At 46.7% G+C, this 20,108-nt stretch overlaps 1 protein-coding gene across 4 annotated transcripts in view; it reads right to left on the bottom strand.

Annotated features, from left to right (window-relative positions):
• Positions 1 to 361: 361 nt before the first annotated feature.
• Positions 362 to 20,108, bottom strand: part of RNLS (renalase, FAD dependent amine oxidase) — a 76,596-nt gene continuing 56,849 nt past the window's right edge. For 2 of the 4 annotated variants that reach the window (XR_012674208.1, XR_012674209.1), the window contains exons 5-7: positions 19,292 to 19,465; positions 5,308 to 5,737; positions 362 to 640 (exon numbers count right to left, since the gene is read on the bottom strand). Coding sequence is in view for 2 of the 4 variants with exons in the window: in XM_075154052.1 (XP_075010153.1) it covers positions 488 to 640; positions 5,562 to 5,737; positions 19,292 to 19,465 (503 nt within the window). In the remaining 2 variants the exon portion in view is untranslated. The remainder of the gene's footprint in view (positions 641 to 5,307; positions 5,738 to 19,291; positions 19,466 to 20,108) is intronic. The other 2 variants (XM_075154052.1, XM_075154053.1) reach the window with 1 other exon arrangement.

Raw genomic sequence — 20,108 nt, 5'->3', positions numbered from 1 at the left:
ACGGCCAACACAATAACCATGACCAGGGCTGATCTGCACCAGAAGAAATGACCACATGTACGTATGAAAGCTCTGGGATCAATTGTGCATGTTCCTTCTGTCACTTTCAGGGCTCCAAATGCTCAGAGAAGGAGTAAACTCTGCAGCTCCATGGGTTTTTGTGCTGCTTCAAGTCAGGCTCCTCTCCTTGACATACTTTTCCTGGGCTGTAAAAGTATCAGGAGACCTGGCAAGACTGCTGGAACTCAGTGCCTCTGACTAGAGCCAGAAAAAGCTTTACTTCAAGTGAAGTAACCACTCACAGCACAGATCCTGGAAAATTCAATTCAATTCCATCCCAGTAATTATTACAGCACACCAATAGATCTTCCTTTATTTATTTTTGCAAGATAGAGGCCAGTGATGTTAACACTAAACTAGAATTCAATCCATCACAGTAAAATTCATCATAAATCTAGATTAAGTTTAGCAGCCGACTTTGAAATTGCTATAAATGAGACTTCACAGCCTCTGCAAGACTGATAGCAGAATCTATGCAGCCATCGAAGTTGGAACGAGTAAATCCATCGCCCCCACAAATCAGGAGAGGTTGAGTATGAAGAATCATTTGTCCCAGACAATTGGGTACAGCTTTTGTAACCTGAAAAAGAAAAGCATACAGGGAGATGGAAAAGAAAGTATTTTATTTACCTGAATTTCACGCCAGAAAGGTTTGTATTCCTGAGAAACACGCCTTCATAGGAAGCATCCCTCCCACCCCAGATAGTAGGTCCGAGCATTAGCGACTGAAGTATCATCATAGTAAAATACTTATCTTCTGGAATTAAATAATTAGAATAAAGCTTTCCTGTATGTGGAAATTTAGAAACTTCACAGCCCCGTCCTGTCTTATTCTCAGTCCGTCTCAGCAGAAACGAATTGTCTGACCCTGGATAGATGGGGCATGGAGATCTCTAAGCCAAAAGGTATGAAGACACATGACCTCACATCAGCAAAGGTGGGTTTGCAAAATCCCCCAGATATGCAACTGTTCAACAAAGGAAAGGGAGCCTGCTGTTTCCAAGAGAGCCTGCAACACCATTGGGTTGACCAGGTGACCTTCCTGGATGGGAAGTGAGGTGGACTTGAGAGTAACAACTGTCATGATGACCTGCCCATGCTTCATAGAATCATAGAATCACAGAATCGTTAAGGTTGGAAAAGACCTCTAAGATCATCGAGTCCAACCGTCAACCCAACACCACCATGCCCACTAAACCACGTCCCTAAGCGCCTCATCTACACGTCTTTGAAATACTTCCAGGTTGGTTCATGCTGCTGTGCAAGCGTACATACAGCCTTGGGACAACCCACCCTGTCTCCAGCTCTGCTACGCTGGTCTCCTTTTTCATCTGAGTAGCACAACAATTTTTAGACACTGCTAGAGATACAATCAACGCTTTTTCTGTAAGTAGCGTGGGACAAGTTCTGAATAAGGTTGCTTTGATGAATATTTAACGTCACTCTCAATGTATGCATTGTATTCATTTTAAATATAATTTTCCTGGCACTATACCCTCAATTAAACTTGTATCTGTGGAGTGGCAGCTCTTGAGCAGTTATGTGTAACACTTCTAAAAGTGAATGGACTTTGCTTTGGCCAGTACCTATTAACCTGAACCTACCTGGAACTCATGGGGAGAACAAGACCTCTTTTCGGTATTGTACTTTATGACAAACACCAATGCGTGTCAAACGGCAGAATAAAAGCACACAGCGTTTGGGGTTTCACCAGGCTTGGCTGTGCCACACCTTGTTGTAGCCTGTTTCAAACCTACGTACAAAGGCTGAGTGTCCACGTTGTACTAAATCAGTGCACCCCAGAGCAGCACCGGTGAATCTCAGAATGGAGATGAGGCGGCAGCAGCAGCAGCACTGGCCTAAAGGTAAACGTGAGGGCAAGGCAGGCTTAGGCAGGAGGGATAAAAAAGATAAGAAGATGCAGGACAGCTTGGTGATGAAGTGATCGGAGGAGGAAGGTGGGAAGAAATAGTCTGAGAAAAGGAATGACAAAACAAGACCCTTAAGGATGAAATGTTGAAAAAGAGGAAAAAATACCTGGAAAGCCAGAGAGAGAGGAAAAAAAAAGAGCAGAAGCACAGCAGTAGACCAGCAATAGAGATCAAACCATAGAGATCATAAAGCATGATACAGAGAGTATAATTTTCTTTCAATCGTCCCTTGACTTTCTGCCTTTGGTCCAAAGATATGCTTTGGATTCAAAGATATCTTTTGGTCCAAAGATATGTCTCGGATTCCTGTGCGGTAAACCGTTACTGTACCCCATCGTGCGACTGTCAGCTTCGGTGAACAAGACCTAAAGTCCAAGGCATCTTATTCAGTATAGGGGACTTCTCCACTGATTTAAATGTACACTCAGCTAGGCGCTGCCGTGCTGTTATCTGCCGTTTCCAAGTACCCACGTTTATGTTACTGGCTGCATTTTGTGTTACCGGCATGTTAGCATCTTTTAAAGGGGTAATTATCTGAAATGAATTTGTAGCCAGTTGCGACCCATTCTCCATTATTCAACTTAACAGAAGGGTCTCTCCATGTATGGTAAATCCAGCCAGAGATAGTCTTTCTCAGACTAATTTTAGGTCAGTACTTAATTTATTCCTAAATTTTTCTTACAGATCAAGGTCATTGAGCATAAACAATGAAGAAAGGTTTAGCAGAAAAAGGCTTTTGGAGTGTCCTTCCTTCTTGACTACCCAGTGCTTATTTGACGCTGGCTGTACCAAACAGCTTCTGGTTTGTCACGCTGATCACAGGATCAATATTTTCACATCTCAGCCTGCATCTTTTCGCCTGTGTGGCAAGATTGTGCACTCAGTGTAGTAAAGGCCCTCAGTCTAGACATATTGACTGGGGAAAGGAATGATCCTGCCCCTTCTTCAAATTCTTCTGAAGGTGTAAATTCCAAATTACCCTCGCCTATATGGCACAGCCTGTTGAATCTCCATCCTCGAAGACTCAGCTAGACAAAGCCATGGTTGAGGTCACCTAGTGCTGGCGATAGTTCTGCTTTGAGCAACATGTTGGACTAGAGACCTGAAGAGGTCCCTGAAGAGGTCCCTCCTGAAGAGGTCCAATTTCTGTGATTCTGTGTTTTCCCAGTATCCCTTATACATATAAAGTGACTCTGTCAAAGGGACACGATGGGTTGGGAAGCTGTTGGCTCTGAATGCTAATAGTGTCTTATCGTAATTAAAGCAGGGGATTCAGAATTGCAGCTGTGCTGCTAAGTAGTGTCAGTAGAAGTTTGGAAGTCCTAATCCCTCATCCGTCATGGATAATTGTAATGTCTGCATTTTAATCCCAGGATTGCGTTTGGCCATGTGAAGGACGTTACAGCCGGATTTAATTAACAAGTAGGATAAACCCTGTCTAAAAGAGTCAGGGGAAAGATGCACCCATCTTATCAGTTCCCTTTGCTTCTCTGGCAACAGCTTATTATAATTGAAAGTAAAGATAGCTTTAAGAGAAAGAGGGAGCTCTGTCCCAGATATTTAATTTAGGTAGTGATTAGTTTATAGGGTGGCAATAGAGATCTCTTTATTGAGATAACGGATCTGACCTATGCTGACTTATTTGCAATCTAAGACATATTGACATTCATCCACCGAATTAAAGACTGGTGATAACTCCTCCTGTGACACAGACTTAAAGCACAAGCAGCTGCTGAAGTTGGTGGTTTTGGTTAGTAGCAGCGCGGTCGATAGCAGGCAACAGAGGCAGGAGAAGAAAGCGAGAAGAGCTGTAAATTGTACAGTGGTTTGAGAAAATAATAGAGCACCATCCAGCAGGATGATGTCCGAATGTAATTTTTAAATAAGGAAAACAGGACGCACACCTAGTGATTTAGGAAGACAACAATTTTGAAGCAATTGTAGAAAATAAGAGTTCATTCCTACAGTCACTGTTCCAGCTACCTCTAAAAGATGATGCAATAGGTATAAGGTTATAATAAATCCTGTACGGCCATAATTTTGCCAGGATTCAAAAAGCATAGTTGTTCGGTAGAATGCAATTGAAGCTTTTTTTTTTTATTCAGTAGTAAGAAATTAACTGCCGTTCTTGTCTTTTCCTTTATCCGTGTTTTTCATGGTGAAATAAATCAGAATGGGCCATATATGATGCATATGCTTACATGTCACCTTTGACACTATGCTAAAAGTGTGAGTAGTGCAAGGAAAAGGCATATTAAGCCCTTTCCTTGCACACAAAGTAGCTGAATTTGACAAATTTTATGATAGAGCTCTGTGATAGCAGCAGTATCCAGGGTGTATTAATTCTGTTTAAAAATACTTCTTACTTTGTTTTGGGAGCCCTTTCCAGAGCTGGTCAACCAAGTGTCTGTCTGCTGGAGATAGATCCAATTCTTCTCCTCCCTACCACCCGCAGCTCTTGCGCTCACAAGCAGTTTGAAGCAGAAAGGTATGCAGATAATGCAGAAGAAAAGAAGTCACAACCAGAAAAGGATGCCTTAACAGTGACAACTGTACAGAGATACTGTTACTAGCAAAAAAAACCCCTGAACTGATAAAGAGGGACATATAAAACATGCCATGATTTTTGTATGAGTCATCTGAAACATTAAAACCTATGTTCAGGTCGTTTTTATACGACAGCTGAGAACAAATACTATCACCGGGAAGTGATTTGCAAACTACCAATACCTAACTTGCAGAAGAATAAACTTTGTGCTAATGAGACCAGGTTCCTAAATCAGATGCAGATCAAGGGGTATGAGCAGACTTCACAACAGTCATCTACAGTAACTTTTCCAGACTTTATAAAAGGAAAAAATTTTAGGGAACTGCTTTAAGTAAATATTTTGCATCAACTTCCACATTCAATTTCACCAGTGTAATTTAACTTAAGAGGCTTTGGGTAAACATGTAGAAACACTCCAGTATTTTAGGAAATTGCCAACAATTTCCTTTGATTTTTAAAAGAAGTCTGTAAAATATACACATTTTGCTATTATTACCCTTAGGTAGTTTACTTTAAAATATTTTGCGCATAACATACTGTTAAATCGAACTGGGCCAAATCAAATAATAACAATTAGTACATATGAACGCAAGGACTTCTGCTACTCTGTGGTAGGGTGGCAATTTTGCTAATAATATCACATACTTTTGGATACAGATTGAGTCATATTTTTAAATACCAGCGAAAATCCCACCAAAGTATGTGGGATTTACTTCCTTCCTGCGCACCGCTCCTGTCCCTACTCACCAGGAGTGCCGCGTAACTTACCCCTGAGCCAGGTCCACTACGTAAAAAGATGACTAGAAATGATCTGGCTGTCGTTGGCCAGCCTCGGACGCTGCTCATGGCTATGGGGAGGAACGTATTCCGGATATCGAGCAACTATCCCCTTTCCTCTTGCTCCCCAGGGATGAAGACCACTGGGTCATAGGATGTCCTGTTTCTTGGATTACAGCGCAAGTCTGTACTACGGCATTGCCCCAGCAGCATCCTCCCAGCTGACTGATCCCACCACGGAGTACCTGCGAGTATCTCCATTTCTGACACTTGATGCTGGCTGGTTTAGGCAGGGATGGCACAATCCTCTCCAGGTGACTGAGAATTAATTGCTGCACCTCTGCGGGGTCTGAATCCAGGTGCTCGCTTCCAAACGTCACAGTTGTGTGAACTACAACTGAGGGCCCAATTTCAGGAGACTCTGAAATAAAGGAGAGAGATGTTTTTGAAAAATTACTCATTAATACTTGCCTTCCCTGCGTGCTGAGAATTGTGCCTCAAGCCTAGGAGTCAATAATAACGAAAATATCTGTGGCACCACCCTGTTCTTCCAGCTGGAAAAAACACAAGGAGTAACAACACAAGTTGTTCCCAAGAAGCACAGCAAAGAAATCCAGGCTTTTTGTAAAATTCGTGATGGTTTCCCCATTGCATTAACCCTAGCTCCACATACGTCTCCTAGAGGAACCTCAAGGCATTCCCACACCCTGTAAGTAGCAGCTGGAAGGAGCAGGGAATATACTGGAAGCACACTCTTCCCCTTTTTCCTCCCAGACATTTCGACAGGCTCTACAAGGAGGGCAACCACCTGGCGATGGTGGCAAACTGGCAAAAGAGATCAACAAGAAGAAACATGTACAACTGCTTTGTCGGAATTTTTCCAGCCAGGTCTACAAATAGTAACAATAAGTGCCCCTACGACCACAGGGCACGCGGTCGCAGCCGCCCACCTGCAAGGTCCTGCTTGGGTGGTGGTTGTGGAGGTGAGGCTTCCCAAAGGGCTGCACTTGCAGCGGGGACTCGTGTTAGGGGAAACCCTTTTCCAAAGGATGAAGCTCACCCAGCCACGTGGCAGGATTAAGGTATTGGATGATGCACCTTTTTTTTTTTTGGATGGAAGATTATTCTTGGAAACGGAATGGCTCTGCCGCCGCTCGCGAGGATGGACCACCAGGGGCTCGACGCTCCGCCTAGGGCCAAAGGCACGTGACGTCCATCTGAGCGCGGCGGCGCACGCCAGACGTAAACCAAACAAATTGCAGTCGCAGCCGCCGCGAGCCTGACGCACGCCAGCCACTGCACCGACAGCGGCACGGCTCTGCCAGAAGCCACCTCCTCCGTCTGAACGGGCGGAGGAGCGCCGGCAGCCGGGTCACCACAGCCAATTTGCTTACCCGCCTATATCAGACCAATCTATATTAGTCCTGCGTGGCTGAAGCGCATGTCCCCTTAAGGGGACAATCTCTGCAACACAGAAATACGCAAGACTTGAACATGAAATCATCATGAGATAAAAATTATCTTTAAGGCAAAGGACAAAAAAAGAAGAGCGTTTGTTGCATTACTGTGAAAAACATCTGCTCCCTCTATAATTGGTTGCATATCGGCCATACAACAGCATTTACACAGTCGAAAGGCTAGAATAAAACCAATACTTTACATTTATGGAGGGGGAGAAGGGGAACAGAAGCCAGGGCAGGTTAGCTTGAAAAATCAGCACTTTCTTTTGGCCTGCACACTTAAATTTTGCTGCGCTAGCAAATTCCAAGAAATCGATGTGCAGTTGTCTACATGCATGTTTTAGGGAGTGTGAACCTGCAATACAACTTCTGTCCTCGGGCAAATATGCGCAAACTCAAAAAAAGGAGTTTGTACCTTAAAAATCAACCAGGCTGCAGTGCCGGGGGAGGAACTAAAGGCAGCTCAAGTGCTGATGTTCATCCCAGCAGACTTGGAAATGGCCAAGCTTTGTTACGGCTGGGCTGGTTGTAGGTTCTCTTCAGCAACGGACTCCTGTCCCCGCCGGCATGCTGGCTTGTCACCTTACAGACTTGGTCTGGACAGCCAACAACCAGTGGCCAGTGAATTTGCCTAGGATAGGGGATTTTCAGGCTCAGTGATTTCCCTGTGCCAAGGCACGATGAGGACCCAGCAGGTCCTTCTGTGAGCTGTTCCTGCTGCGGCTGTTCCGCTTCGAATGAGCAGGATGCATTTGCTGGAGCAAGGACGCGACCTGGGCTCTCCTATATTTCAGCTGAGAGCTCAAACTCACCGAGCTGGTCGTTAAATTAAGCGATTCCCTCTCGCTCCATTAACCAGAAATTCCCTCTTCTGGAAGCAGGCGGCCTTTTCTGGCTAAACCTTTGTTTGAATTAGCACATTCCTAGAAAAATATTTTAGTTTAAGAAATGAGCGTTTTATGAGCAAGGAATCCACAAAGAAAGCGGCAGTCGAACACTTTCTGACCAGTTCTGGCTGTTAGGTACCAAGCTTGATAGAAATGTTTCTCTCTGCTCTGTCAGTAAAGAGATCTCCAGCTCCAGCTCCTCCAGCTGGAGATCTCCTTAGAGAAGACGACAAATTCCAGCTTTCCAAAGGCAACCAAATGTCCCTCCCTGATAAGCTTCCTGTCCTTGGCTGATCACTTCAGAATACACTACTGAGGCACAGCAGTACCAAGTCCTAGCACCCACAGCAAGCATGAAGGCAATGGCTTTAACTTCAGTTGGAAGAATCCCTTCACTGAGTCTTTCTTGGGTGGGCCAGCTCAGTCAACCCTTGGTCTGGAGAGCTAGGAAAACGTGGCAAAAAGGGTGGGAAGACGTTTCCTGGTTGTGATCAGGAATGCACCCTGACAGGCCACATCTGAAGGCACCGAGCCACGGTGCTGCCTTTTCTTAAAGTTCTCCTTTTCCAAGTAAGGCACTCCTAAGAGCAGAAGATCACTCACTTCACTCCCTGGGTTGGGCTCGCAAGCTCTGTTTTCAGCAAGTACTAGAGCTCTTTCCCTGGGTGATTTCGTGGAGCGTCCAGAAACTTTGAGTTTGTTTCCTATTTTAATCTGAGGTGCTGATTTTGCTCTCTTGTGCTGATTTTGCTCTCTTGTGTCTTGGGCTTGAAAGTAAGCCTTAACCATCGGGGATGGACAGGTCCAAGATATCCCCCCAACATGGATTTGGGATGAGGGCAAGGCAGATCCGGGGACTAAGACGGTGGAGTGAAACAAGGACCACTCTTGTCTAGAAGCAGAGGCTCAGCCAAAGGGGCCATCTTCTTCCCTGAGCTCTGATGAGCTGATTGCCTGAGTCTAACATCCAGCCTCAGTCCCATCTTCCCGAGATTCCTCCTGCCAAGCCTGGTTTCACGGGCTAGCACCGGACACATCTCTATTCGCATCGGCTTTTCCAACTGTCTGGAGAAACATCAGAAAGGCTACAAAGTCCCTCCTTCCCATTTTGGGGGAGAAAACAGGTATTCTAACATCTCTACATAGAGACTGCCAGGGACAGAAGACCAAGTGGGGAAGCCTATTAGGTACCTTGGGATTTATTATAGCGTACATGGTATTTTGGCAAATTCTTCCACGCAAACTTGGCAAAAAGGCTCATTAAAAGACGTCTAAGCATTTTTATAAAATAAATATTCATTGCTTGCTGTGACTTGTTATAGCCAATGATTCTTGGACAGGGCCGCCTTCTTTCAAACCTCTCATCTCTTCCATAGCATGCACAAAACAAGTTTCAGGAGAACAGGCAGTTCGTTGAGTTTTTAATTCCTCCTTTGAGCTACTGATAGCTTGGAGAGCTTCCAGAGGCCACTGAGTCACAGCCTTCCAGTACTGAAATATGCAGCCTGCGAGGATCAAGTTTAGCCTGAAGCTCTTTTCTTTCTTCTGCAAAAACACTGGCTAAGAGAGGAGTTTAAAATAGACTTTTCCCTGAAAGCAATGGGGGTATCTCAGCCTTGATGCACCGGGTATGAAGGACCGTTCAGCTGTCGCAGGAGTAAAACGGTCATTTTCCTCCCAACACGTTTAGATCAGGCTGCAACAGCTAGCTTGAAAACAAGGGCTTCTGGCAGGGCTTCTCACGAGATTTTAATTTCCTTTATTCGTGGCAAGGATGCAAACCGTCCACGGCCATGCTAGCAGATGACAAAGTAGCATGGGAGATGCGGCAAGCCCGGGAACGCTCTGCAACGCGAGGGGTAATGATCTGAGGGCGAATGGAAGCAGCATAAAAGCTTTCATCTGCTCCCAGTTCTCCCCACCTCTCATCCCAGCTGCACGGCAATTAATCTGGTCAGTTGATGCCGTGGATGGCATAAGACGCCGGGTAGATCAGAGCTAGAATGAGACGGCAGAGTTGGCTGTAGCTTATACCTACTTAATGAGCAAGGAGCCGCTCCGCCAGCGTTGGCAGCGTCCTCGGCACCCGCAGTTGCTGAGGGACCCCGCTGAACACCCGCGAGCTCGCGCCTGGCTCTCCTTCCTCCGTCCAGCCGTGCTGCATCGCCGCAGCGGCGACGCCGGCCGCAGGGGCTGGGTGCCTGCCCCCCCCCCCAGCCTGCCTGCGTTAACTCGCGCCAGGAGGAAAGCGGCTTTTTGTGCAGAGACCCTGCTGAGGCTGCGGCCGGGGAGGGAAGCGCCGGCATCATCTCGTGCAGCGACGGCAGTTCGGCGGACGCGGTGTGTGCCCGGGGTTCAGACTCTCCTCTTCCCCATGGCACAGGGAAGATGCAATGCCATAACTACAGGTTTCCTTCGCTTCTGCGTTAAGTTTTCCTCGGTTTACTGTTAATTTCCTCTGCTCCGCTGCATTGCACAGGACCGACGCAGGCAGATAGTGGATGCAAAGTGACGAACGCGAGGATAAACACATTCCCTTCAAGACTCATTCTGCTTCCACGTAAACAGAAGGGAAGGTGTCGCAGGAGCCACCGTCGCTGCCTGGCCCGGCAGCAGCGGCTGGGGCTGCGCGGACCCTGCAGGCTGCGGAGCGGCCGGCTGGTGGGGACGGGGAGAGGGGCAGCGCCAGGCTCTGATGTGGGTCCCAGATTTAACACGGCCACCTTCCTTGGGCTGTCTTGGCCACCGTCGTGTCTTGGCCACTACCGCTATCTACCTGCAGCCGTTCTGAGCTGCCTGCAAGGCTGAGCAGAGTAGTAGGGAAGAACAAATCCCATTTTTTTTGTCTCAGAGTCGAAGTATGAAGTTCCACCAGTCCCCACAGACAAGTCTAGTCCACAAAGACCTTATGGGAGATGCTGAAGCACTTCAGAGCAAAGTCTGGCTGCACTGTCAGTCTGATCAGCGGTGTCTTCCCCCCTTAGCGAGTCTACGCATATGGAAAAAGAAAACGGATGAATTGAAAAGACAGGAGATTAAATAAATGCGGAATTAAGTAAGTGGGGAATTGAAAAGTGAGGATCTAACTGCATCTTCCACATCCTAACGGGAAGGTGACAGAGATGACAGAGCCAGACTTTTCTTAGAAGTTCAAAGCAATAGGACAAGACCAACGGGCACAACTGCAATGAAGGAAAATCGCACTGGACATGAGGATACATCCCCTTCCCGCGTGAGCGGGGCATCCCTCGGGTGGGGTCCCGAGCGGTGGGGGGTCTCCATCCTCGGGGACTGGCCCGACTCCCCTGGACACCTGCCTAGCTGTGACATTTGCTCTGCTGGGAGCAGGGTCAGGCCAGAGACCCCCACCCCAGTGCCGCCAGCTGGAGCCTGGCCGGTTTGTATAAGCCCGTGAGAACAGACGAGGAAGACCTCCAACACTGAGTAGCGTGAAGTACAAGCTGTCACAGGTAGAGGACACATCAGCTATCTGGAAGGGGTGTCAAGGACAGAAAGCATGAAAGCAATTAGAGCTCACCATACGCTGCACTTCAGCCAGTTATAACCGTGAATTAAGCACTAGCAAAGTCTCCCCATGTTGAAATCTTGAACTTGGCCTACAACCTGGGAATGAGGGGAAAGGTGTTTGGATTGTGAGCAGGAGAAGGCATCCATCAGCTTCGTAACGTTTCGGGACTGTCTCAACACTCGTCATTGATTCCCAGCTGGAGGAATCACACAGGCTGTGTAAAGAAAGAGAAGGACAGACTGCAGTGAGAATTTATGCAGGATTAAGCCTGTGAGGAGTATTATCTTCCAGAAAAAGGATGGGGCTAATAAAAGACGCCCTGGAGAAGAGCACAGAGAACAGAGCCCAGGGCCACTTCCCCAGCACAGTGGCTTGCGGCTCAAGACCATCTGGCATCAGAAAGGTGGCTCCCAGCTTGGAATAACACAGCTGGGGCGGCATGGTAAGAGGGAAGAGCGTGGTGTCCTGGGTGAAGCTGCTCAGCAAAGCTGCTCAGGCTGGAAGCGTAGCTGTCACTATTACGGTGGGATAAAAAGATTTGTGGGCGAATTCCTCCACGCACTCTGTACTGCAGGACAGCGACAACATGAACAGCCTGTGGTGCCAAGTCCTCCCACGGGGACCTCCTTCTGCCCCAGGAAGTTCTCAGATGACATTAAGGGTGTAAAGTCAGCTCCTGTGGTGGCCAGGTCCTCCTTACCATCAGTCTCAGGGAAGGAAGGGGACAGGGAGATCGCTAAAGCATCAATAAAACAAAACATAACTTCTCAGAGAAAGCCCACAGTGGATTACCTGTCTACCAAAATCTTCTCCCTTGCAAAATGCAACTTTCTCTACTTTTCTCTGGTGAATCTACGCCAACGTCAGGGTCCAGAGCCTCTAAATTCAAAAGACATTTTAGAGACTAGCTGCAATCCCTGGGATCCACGGAGGCCTGAAGTTTCCTTAGCAGGGAGAACACCATCACAGCCTGAAAGGCATAGGATTCATTTAGCAAATGGTCCGGATGGTATCTATCATGTTCTGGGAGTGTGACAGGTTGAAAAGTAACTGTGGAAGGGGAGGAACTGGGGGGTAACATGGATTTCAAGGCACCAGGAAGGGGACAGAGCACAGTGCTCTTTGGACTATATTAATGGCAGAAGGTACCCTAAGAAGGACCCATCCGCCCTGCGACACTGCCCGTGCGGCTAGCACTGGAGACCTGGCGAAGTCGGGGGGAAGCAGCTATAGCTTCTCCTACTATCCCCGAGAAAGCAGAAGCCAACTGGATTTGTCCAAACAATAATATTCTAGCAGAGAAAATCATGTCCGAGGGCCATCGTGGAGCACGTCTTGCAGTTGCTCAGAGGAAAGGCTTTGAAGCAAGAAACCCCGCACCGCAAGAGACACAGTGTCCGCCGAGGCACCGAGGACAGGGTGTTCAGAGAGGCTGATCAGCCTCGACCTTTGAAACGGTTGCGCTGGCCGAGGACTGAAGCACATTTGCGGAGAAGCATGAGGCAGCACGGGCTGCAATCTGCACGCCCTGGAAGGGCCCTGTGGCTCACAGGCTCTGCAAAGCCCGTAAATCCACCAACTCTTGGGAGAATGAGATCTTCTTTGATAAAGGCATAAAAGTAAGTAGCCAAGCGCTGCAGATCAGGTTGCAGGCTCCATAGATACATCCACAAAAGGTCCACAAAGAGGACTGAAAATTTTTACTGGTTCAGCTGCGCTGGCATTAAAACTTGCCCAGCGAACGCGGACAAAGCTTGAAGAATTGCCTGTTTTCGCCAAGGGGGCTTGGTTGGACTCAATTCCCAATTAATTTATTAGCGTGTTCAGTAAATACTCACCAGAACATTGTCTGCCTCAGAGTCACAGGACTTAGGTAGAGAGGGACCTCTGGAGGTCTCTAGTCCTACCTCCTGCTCAGAACAGGGGCCAGCTTCAAAGTCAGATCGTACTCCTACCGCCTGAGCGCTCAGCTGAACGGCTGGGCACCCCTCCAGCGCGGGCACGGGCACCATCTCTCTCCTTCCTAGGGGATCGATCCTAGGGTTACAGCCTCGTCCCCAGAGGAGACCTGCATATGGATGTGATAGGCACACATCTTCCACATCTTCATCTTCGTCTTTGCTAGAGGAACAGTGTCAAGTATTTTTCTCGTGTTCCTGCCCAAAACCTGGAGTCAGAACAGATACCGATAAAAAAGGAGATGTGGTTGCTTCCCGCCCCTCAGGATTTTTTAATCTTACTGGGGAGATGTGTTTTGCTATCCCAAACCCATTCTGGTCCTGGGTAGCATGAAGGGAAGGGAAAGGGCTTCATCGCTGCCACACCAAACTAACCCTCGCAGCGAGGCTGTAAAGGAACTGCTGCTGGGTCAGCGTGGAGGGCAGCAGAGAAGCTGGACACCTCCAGACAGGCTGGAACTGTACCCCTGCTCCCTGGGAGGGATCGGCAGGCTGCCGAAAGAGAAGTCAACACGCAGGCCTCATAAAACTACATCTAAAGCGAAAAAAAGAAGAGCGATTAACTTTACCACACCTAGCAAATGAGCAAGAGAGATGGAGGTTTGCTTTCAAAACGCCACGCTGCTATTTAGCAAAAGGGTTGGCGAGCTTCCCGAGTGGTCCTCTGAAATTCCTGTGGTTCGTAAGGTCCCGTATTCTCCCTGGAATAAAATCTGCTCTATCTCACAAGGCACGTTTTGGAAGAGTCCGTGTAAAGAATGGCGCTAACTTTTTAATATTGAGACATTCAGCATTTCATTAGCTTTACAGACAGCTAACAATCAGCGTTTCTGATTAGTTTTCTAAAAGGCAGGCAGGGCAGGCAGGGGATTACAAAGCAATTGGCCATGTGATGAGGCGAAAACCTAAATAACCCTTTAACTCTTCCATCTTCCTAAAAATTCTCATTTCGGTACTGAGAAGATAAAGGAATCTGTATTTTAAAATTAAAAAGGATACTCAAGAATTACACTGATCCTGAAAATCTGTAAGACGAATCTTCCCTTTAAATTATATAACCTCGCAATCCTGAAGCGAAAGAAGGGAACCGCTTCCATTTTTACGCGTCGTCTATCTTTAGTCCTCCAGAATGCAAAGAGATGCAAAGACTGTGGTATTGCAGAAATGAGGCTTGAAATAATTTATACCGAAGAATTCCCACTGTCCCCCCGCCCAGTTATAAATATTGATGGGGTGTTTAAGGCAGCCAATCACACAAATATTTAATATTCATACATACGCACAGGGAATTCAGCATACTCTTCTTGTAGGCTCTTCCTTACGTAACGTTCGAGCGCATTACCTCTGCGGATGGAGATGCGATTGTATGAGCAGCAGCCGAGATCCTCAGCTGATGCAAAAAGCCTTCCTCCTCGGGGGCTCATCGCGCTCCAGATTACATTGGTAACGGCAGTATCAGAGAAACAGCTTTATTATTGATTCTTCTGCATAAACCGGGAAGAAAACAGATGTCATCCGTAGTTACCGGTAAGGAACTAGGCTGTGTCACGATGAAGCCAACTAATGGTAGCACGCAGCGCCGCAGAGGAGAGCTGCCAGGGGCTGCCTGGCTGCTGGTGCCCTCCCCAGCGGGCTCAGCCGTGCGTGGGTCAGGCTCGCTACCTCCTCCCCATCGCAGCGAGGGTTAGTCCGTCGCAGAAGACGCTATTCCTCTCCAGCGGTGTAAAGAAAGACAGAGCTCCGAGAAGTCATGCTGTTCTGTCTCACCCACCTGGACTGCCAGAAAGATGGCGTGGTCGCCCGGCTTGTTCTCCGTTACAGAAGTCCAGGGGACACGCTGATGAGAGTTATGTTGAACGCAAACTCACGATTTCATATCATTACACTATAAATGTTTGAAGAGCCAGCAACCCTTGGGCGGTCTGCATAAAGGAATTAAGGAGAAAACAAAAAGAGAGGGGATGCTGCCGTCCCTCCTAGCAGGAAGAGGCTTCATGAGTATGCAAGTGCCGTGCCACAAGCAGCGACTCAGAGTGCTGCAGCTCATCACAACACGGCGAGGCGCGAGCGGTCCTTAGGGAAGCGCGTGGCTCTGAGAGCAAGCAAAGGATGGGATTTCTGGAGAATTACAGACTGCAACTCACTGGCTCTGCTAACAAACCCATCCTATTGTATAATTATAACAACAAGGCTGTTTCAGGTATTTCACTGGTAAAACGTGAAACTTTCGTAAGAAAGAGAGTTTTACATCTCTGCTTTACTAAATGAGTCAAAGCAGGGATTACCATGTCTCATACAAACAAAAAGGACAGTTTGGACTTTCATAGCGAGGGCTAGACCTTGCCTTTTGGCCTTTGAGGGCTGGACTATGTGCTTTTAGGTAGACATTATATAGATGTAGCTATTTTTTGTATAATGACGTGTTTAACGAAGAGTCCCTTAGCAGAAAGCTAGAGTTACTTCCTTTGGATCTCTATAGTTCAATGCTGTCTATTAAAACGTTACCGTTTGAGGTGCTAATGAGGGTTAGATAAACCTCTATTAATTGTGGATACATCAAAGTAGGTGTAGAAACACCAGAAAAATCAAATTTCTGTTTGTGTCTGATCCATTAGTCATTTTTACTTATGCCTAGAGAACCGCAGCCGTGCTCCTCTCTCTGTTGAGGATGTGCTCCTGATAAGCACTGCAGCCACATCTGATGGGCAGCAAAGCAATTTTCCCTCTTAAGATTAATGCAATGGAGGGAGGGACGCATGCAGGCGCTTGAGAAATTACACACCGCTGAATATACAGGGACAGTGTACATGGCATAGAGGAGGAACGGTGGAAGCAGGACCATTCAGGCATCAACTGGAGAAGGCGATGGCTTTTTGGGAAGGATGACTGTCCTGAAAGATCTCAGCTGCTTCACCCAGGAGACCCAGCGTAAATCTTAGCCTGAGCATTTCTGCTTTCTCTCTCTGAACGCTTACTTTTTCATTGTCACCATCATCTTCTTCAGATGAATCATGATCAATCAAGGTTGAAGAATGGAAGAACGGGAAGAATGATGACTGAGTGTAGCATGGTGTTAAAACATCAGCAATGGCACCCCAAAAAACCAGACCGTGAACAAGGGACAGCGAGGTGCTGCTGTGCCTCCCATTGAAACGTTCTGGAGGTCAGTCAGAAGCACGTGAAGAAAAATACAAATGCAAAATACTTGCATATGTGCTAAAACAAACATAAAGGAACTTTATATTCAAGTGTTTTGGCTGCAATACTCCATATGTGTAAATAAATTTCACGTTCAGCCCCCCTTGCCCGTGTCATTTTAAAGTATGTATGTGTGTGTGTGTCTCTATTATCAGCAGAGCTCTGCATGCGTTTGAAGAAAAGTGAAACACTCGGTGACCACTTTTGATTTTTATACTTCTGTACGTCAGCGTTACTGGACACGATACAGGCATGCTTTCCAACCCTCCTGTGCTCAGCTCGAGCGCTCGCAGCCAGAAACGCTGCTCCAGCTAACACGTACGGCTCTCTCCCTAGTACTGCTTTTCCTGGAACAAAGCACAAATCTGCAAAATGCAAGTTCACCGGGAAAGACAGTGCAGTCAAGGCGGGGGGTTGACTGTTTATATGTCACGAGGAGGGCCCTACTGGAGAGAAATCATCTTCAGTTGCTGGCCCCCAGCTTGTTCCAGCCCTACGAAGGTATACAATTTGTTCTTCTTGGAAAAATTCGCTCATATAAACAGATTGCTCCCACGATAGGAGGGAAATTTCAATGAGAAAGGTATGTGTCAACACTGATGTTCTGGTAGTTTCTATGTATTCGTTACCAATATGCCCCAAATAATACGCTTTCTATTTGGTTAAATTGCATTTGGACAAAGACACTGTATTTGGCTATTTGATAATTCCATTACAATTCCATATTCGTCGTTCTCAGTGCTGGCGCTTGGAGACCACGTATGCAAGCAGGTGAGGAAAGGAGGGTGAATTTCTTCTCCCTTGGGCTGTGTCCTCTTCTGCACAGCTAGAATCAGGCAGCCGGGATGGACAATACCAGTAGGTGCTATCAAGTATCAAGCACTTACCGTTAAACACAATGATGGCGATATTATCTTAGATGCAAGAAAATCTCCAGCTGCACATTGTCAGTAACAAGGAGACAATGCCAGAGAAAAAAAATCACTCTGTATTTGGCTTTCCTTACGCTCTTTTTTTACATCTTCATTATTGGTCCCTGCTGGAGGAAGCATATCAGGGCGGATGCGTTTTTGTTTTGGCCAGTTCAGCCATTCTTTTGTTCTATTTTCCCTCTTCTCAGACCAACAGGCTAAATTCTTAGGAGAAATAACAAAATCGGGCTTCCACAGTGGTGAGTTGATTCATCTCTCCAACTCCTTTGCTCCCAGCATAAACTGCTCTTTCTGGAGGGACTTCAAGAGCCACTGCTACCAGCTGGCTTTGGTGTGAAGAGGGGCATATTTGGAAGAGCTGACTTCAACTGCACTATCAGCACAATAAGGAGGAGTGCAAGGTCCTGTGTCTGCCCACGACAACCCCATGCATCAGTTTCGCTGAGCAACAGACCCTTCTGAAAAGATCCTGCAGGTTATGGTGGATCCACCATCGAATATAAGCCAGCAGAGCAAAGGTGGCAAATTCCATCACATCAGGCCCTTGAGCAACATGACCTAACTTCGCAGCTGGATCTAACTTCAAACCTTGCATGGGGGTAGGACCAGATGACCTCCACTGGTCCCTTCCAACCTGAACGACCGTGACTCTAAATCGTAGAAGCAGATGATGGAACAGGAGGCAACATCCACATGCTGAGCCTTGGGAAGTTCAGATCACTTCTTCCCCCAGTGGAGGTGCAGCCCTGGGACAGGTCACCAGCGATGTGGGGGATCTCCATCCTCCGCCAGCCAAGGCACGGCTGCCCTGACCTGTGAGTGGGAGCTGGAGCAGAGATCTTCAGAGGTCCTGGCCACCAGCTCTGCTGTTATACTGCGACATTCCCTCATGATAGCTTACCACACTAAATTGCATGTTTACAGTGTAAGAGAGGGAAGGCATGCCCAACCCTATGGCTGTTTGCTAGCATGGTGACGGCACGTAGATGTAAGGGCGACGGGCAAGGTTTTCAGTGCCCTGCCCAGCAGGTACTAACATCACTGAAGTCTGCAGACTGCAGGCAGGAAACAAGGAACCCCGACTGACCAAGGAAGACTAGAAATAGAAGTCTCCCAGCTCTAAATCTGAACATGCCTTAGCGCAGTGAATTTGGTAATACTTAATAATTACCTATTAGGCAGCAGCTGGTTATGAAAATCCTTCCTTACTCTGTGACAGTGAGTCACAGTGCTTTGTAGGTCACCACAAAGGTGGGGAGGTTCTTACCCCCGCTTCACGGATGTGGTTAAACCTGGTCATGGTCGCAATGTGAGCAAGTAACAGAATCGGGAAGAGTTTTCAGCTCCTAACGAAGTTGATTAAACTCAAATGCTAGCGGTTTTTCTTGAGTTATTCTACGCCAACACAGTCTTGGTATATGAAATACATTTAATAAATAAAACATATACTTACTCGACTGCCATCTTCCAGAAACAGATGAGAAGTGTCTGCCTTGTGGGATGTTCTCCAAGCTTTACCGAGCAGCCGTACCATGCGCAGCCATTTCAAGGATTTTCCGTGATTATAAAAGCACACTGGCTAACTCTGAATTAGACTGAACAGCCTCAATTATATAACCCATTACTACTTCCAAGCACGCTTAGTGGAAAGAACAGGAGTTGTAAAGTAATGGATGATGGGAGATAAATTGGCATGTGTATGAATCAATGTTTAAACAAAGGAACTCCAGCTCTTTCTTGGAATAGCAACATTTTGATGTCTCAAATCCCCTGACACTGGTTTCATAAATGCAGTAACGTAAACCATGTGCTGGGTGGTGATTTTCTGAGGACCTTCCCGCTTTCATTGTGTATTTTATTACAGGCCAAATGTGACATTAAATGCTATCCGCTGCGGCTTGGATTCAAATACTTGCTCTGTTCAGAATAGCAACACTCAATTAAACAGCATTTTTCATGATCTACACCCTCTATTGTCACTGTGTTTAAGGGAAATAATGGGAGCACTGACCTATATTGCGTTTCTTATTATCGATGGAGATGAAGCGTATGCAGGGATTATCGGTGATGTACTCTGCAGCCCAGGGGACATCAATCCGTGTACCAGCTTCATAAAAAAGTCCCAGAGCGTAGCGGGAGGAATAGCTCACAGATTCCAGTTGCTGCTTTTGACTTTTATTAATTACTGTGGGGGAAAAAAAAAGAAAGAAACAGAAAAATCAGACAATCCCTCTTCTCTCAGAACATTAAATGTGTGAATGCTGTGGTTAAGCTGATTATTCCTTCCTGAAAATGACCAGACTGCTAAAACTAAGAATTTAATATTAAGCCTAGTGCTTTGTAATATTTTTTCTGGGACACCTCTTCATGAAGTTTTAATGGCGCATTACGTAGAGTACGTCCGTCACACGCGACCCTCCCCCATCTGTTGGTGGTTTATCTCCCAGTTCTCCCCTAGTTGCCTCTGACTTGAAACTTGGATGACCGCTGACTTTTTTCCAAATCTTTTCTCAAAGGGTGAATAAACGGGAATAAGAGGTTTGGGGTCCTCTAGCACATCAAGTAAATGATTGTATGACTCCACAAAAACCCAAATAACCTCACATTATCAACAAAATGAACACAGGGACTCTTGAATCTCTGGGGAAAATAGCCCTGCCACTTCTGTGTTGCAATTCAAATGGATGAAGAAAACTCTGCACTTCAGCACACAAAGGGTTCGTAGAGAAGTTCAGCTCCTTCAGCTGAAGGTATTTTAAAGGAGTTTAGAAAATTTCAGAGCAAATATGAATCCATTCCTCCCTATGATTAACGGTTCTATCTTCTAA

The sequence above is a fragment of the Calonectris borealis genome, chromosome 7 (assembly GCF_964195595.1).
Source record: "Calonectris borealis chromosome 7, bCalBor7.hap1.2, whole genome shotgun sequence".
NCBI classification, from domain to species: Eukaryota; Metazoa; Chordata; class Aves; order Procellariiformes; family Procellariidae; genus Calonectris; species Calonectris borealis.
The sequence above is the reverse complement of the archived record's forward strand: the minus strand, read 5'-3'. Positions and strand labels throughout refer to the sequence as shown.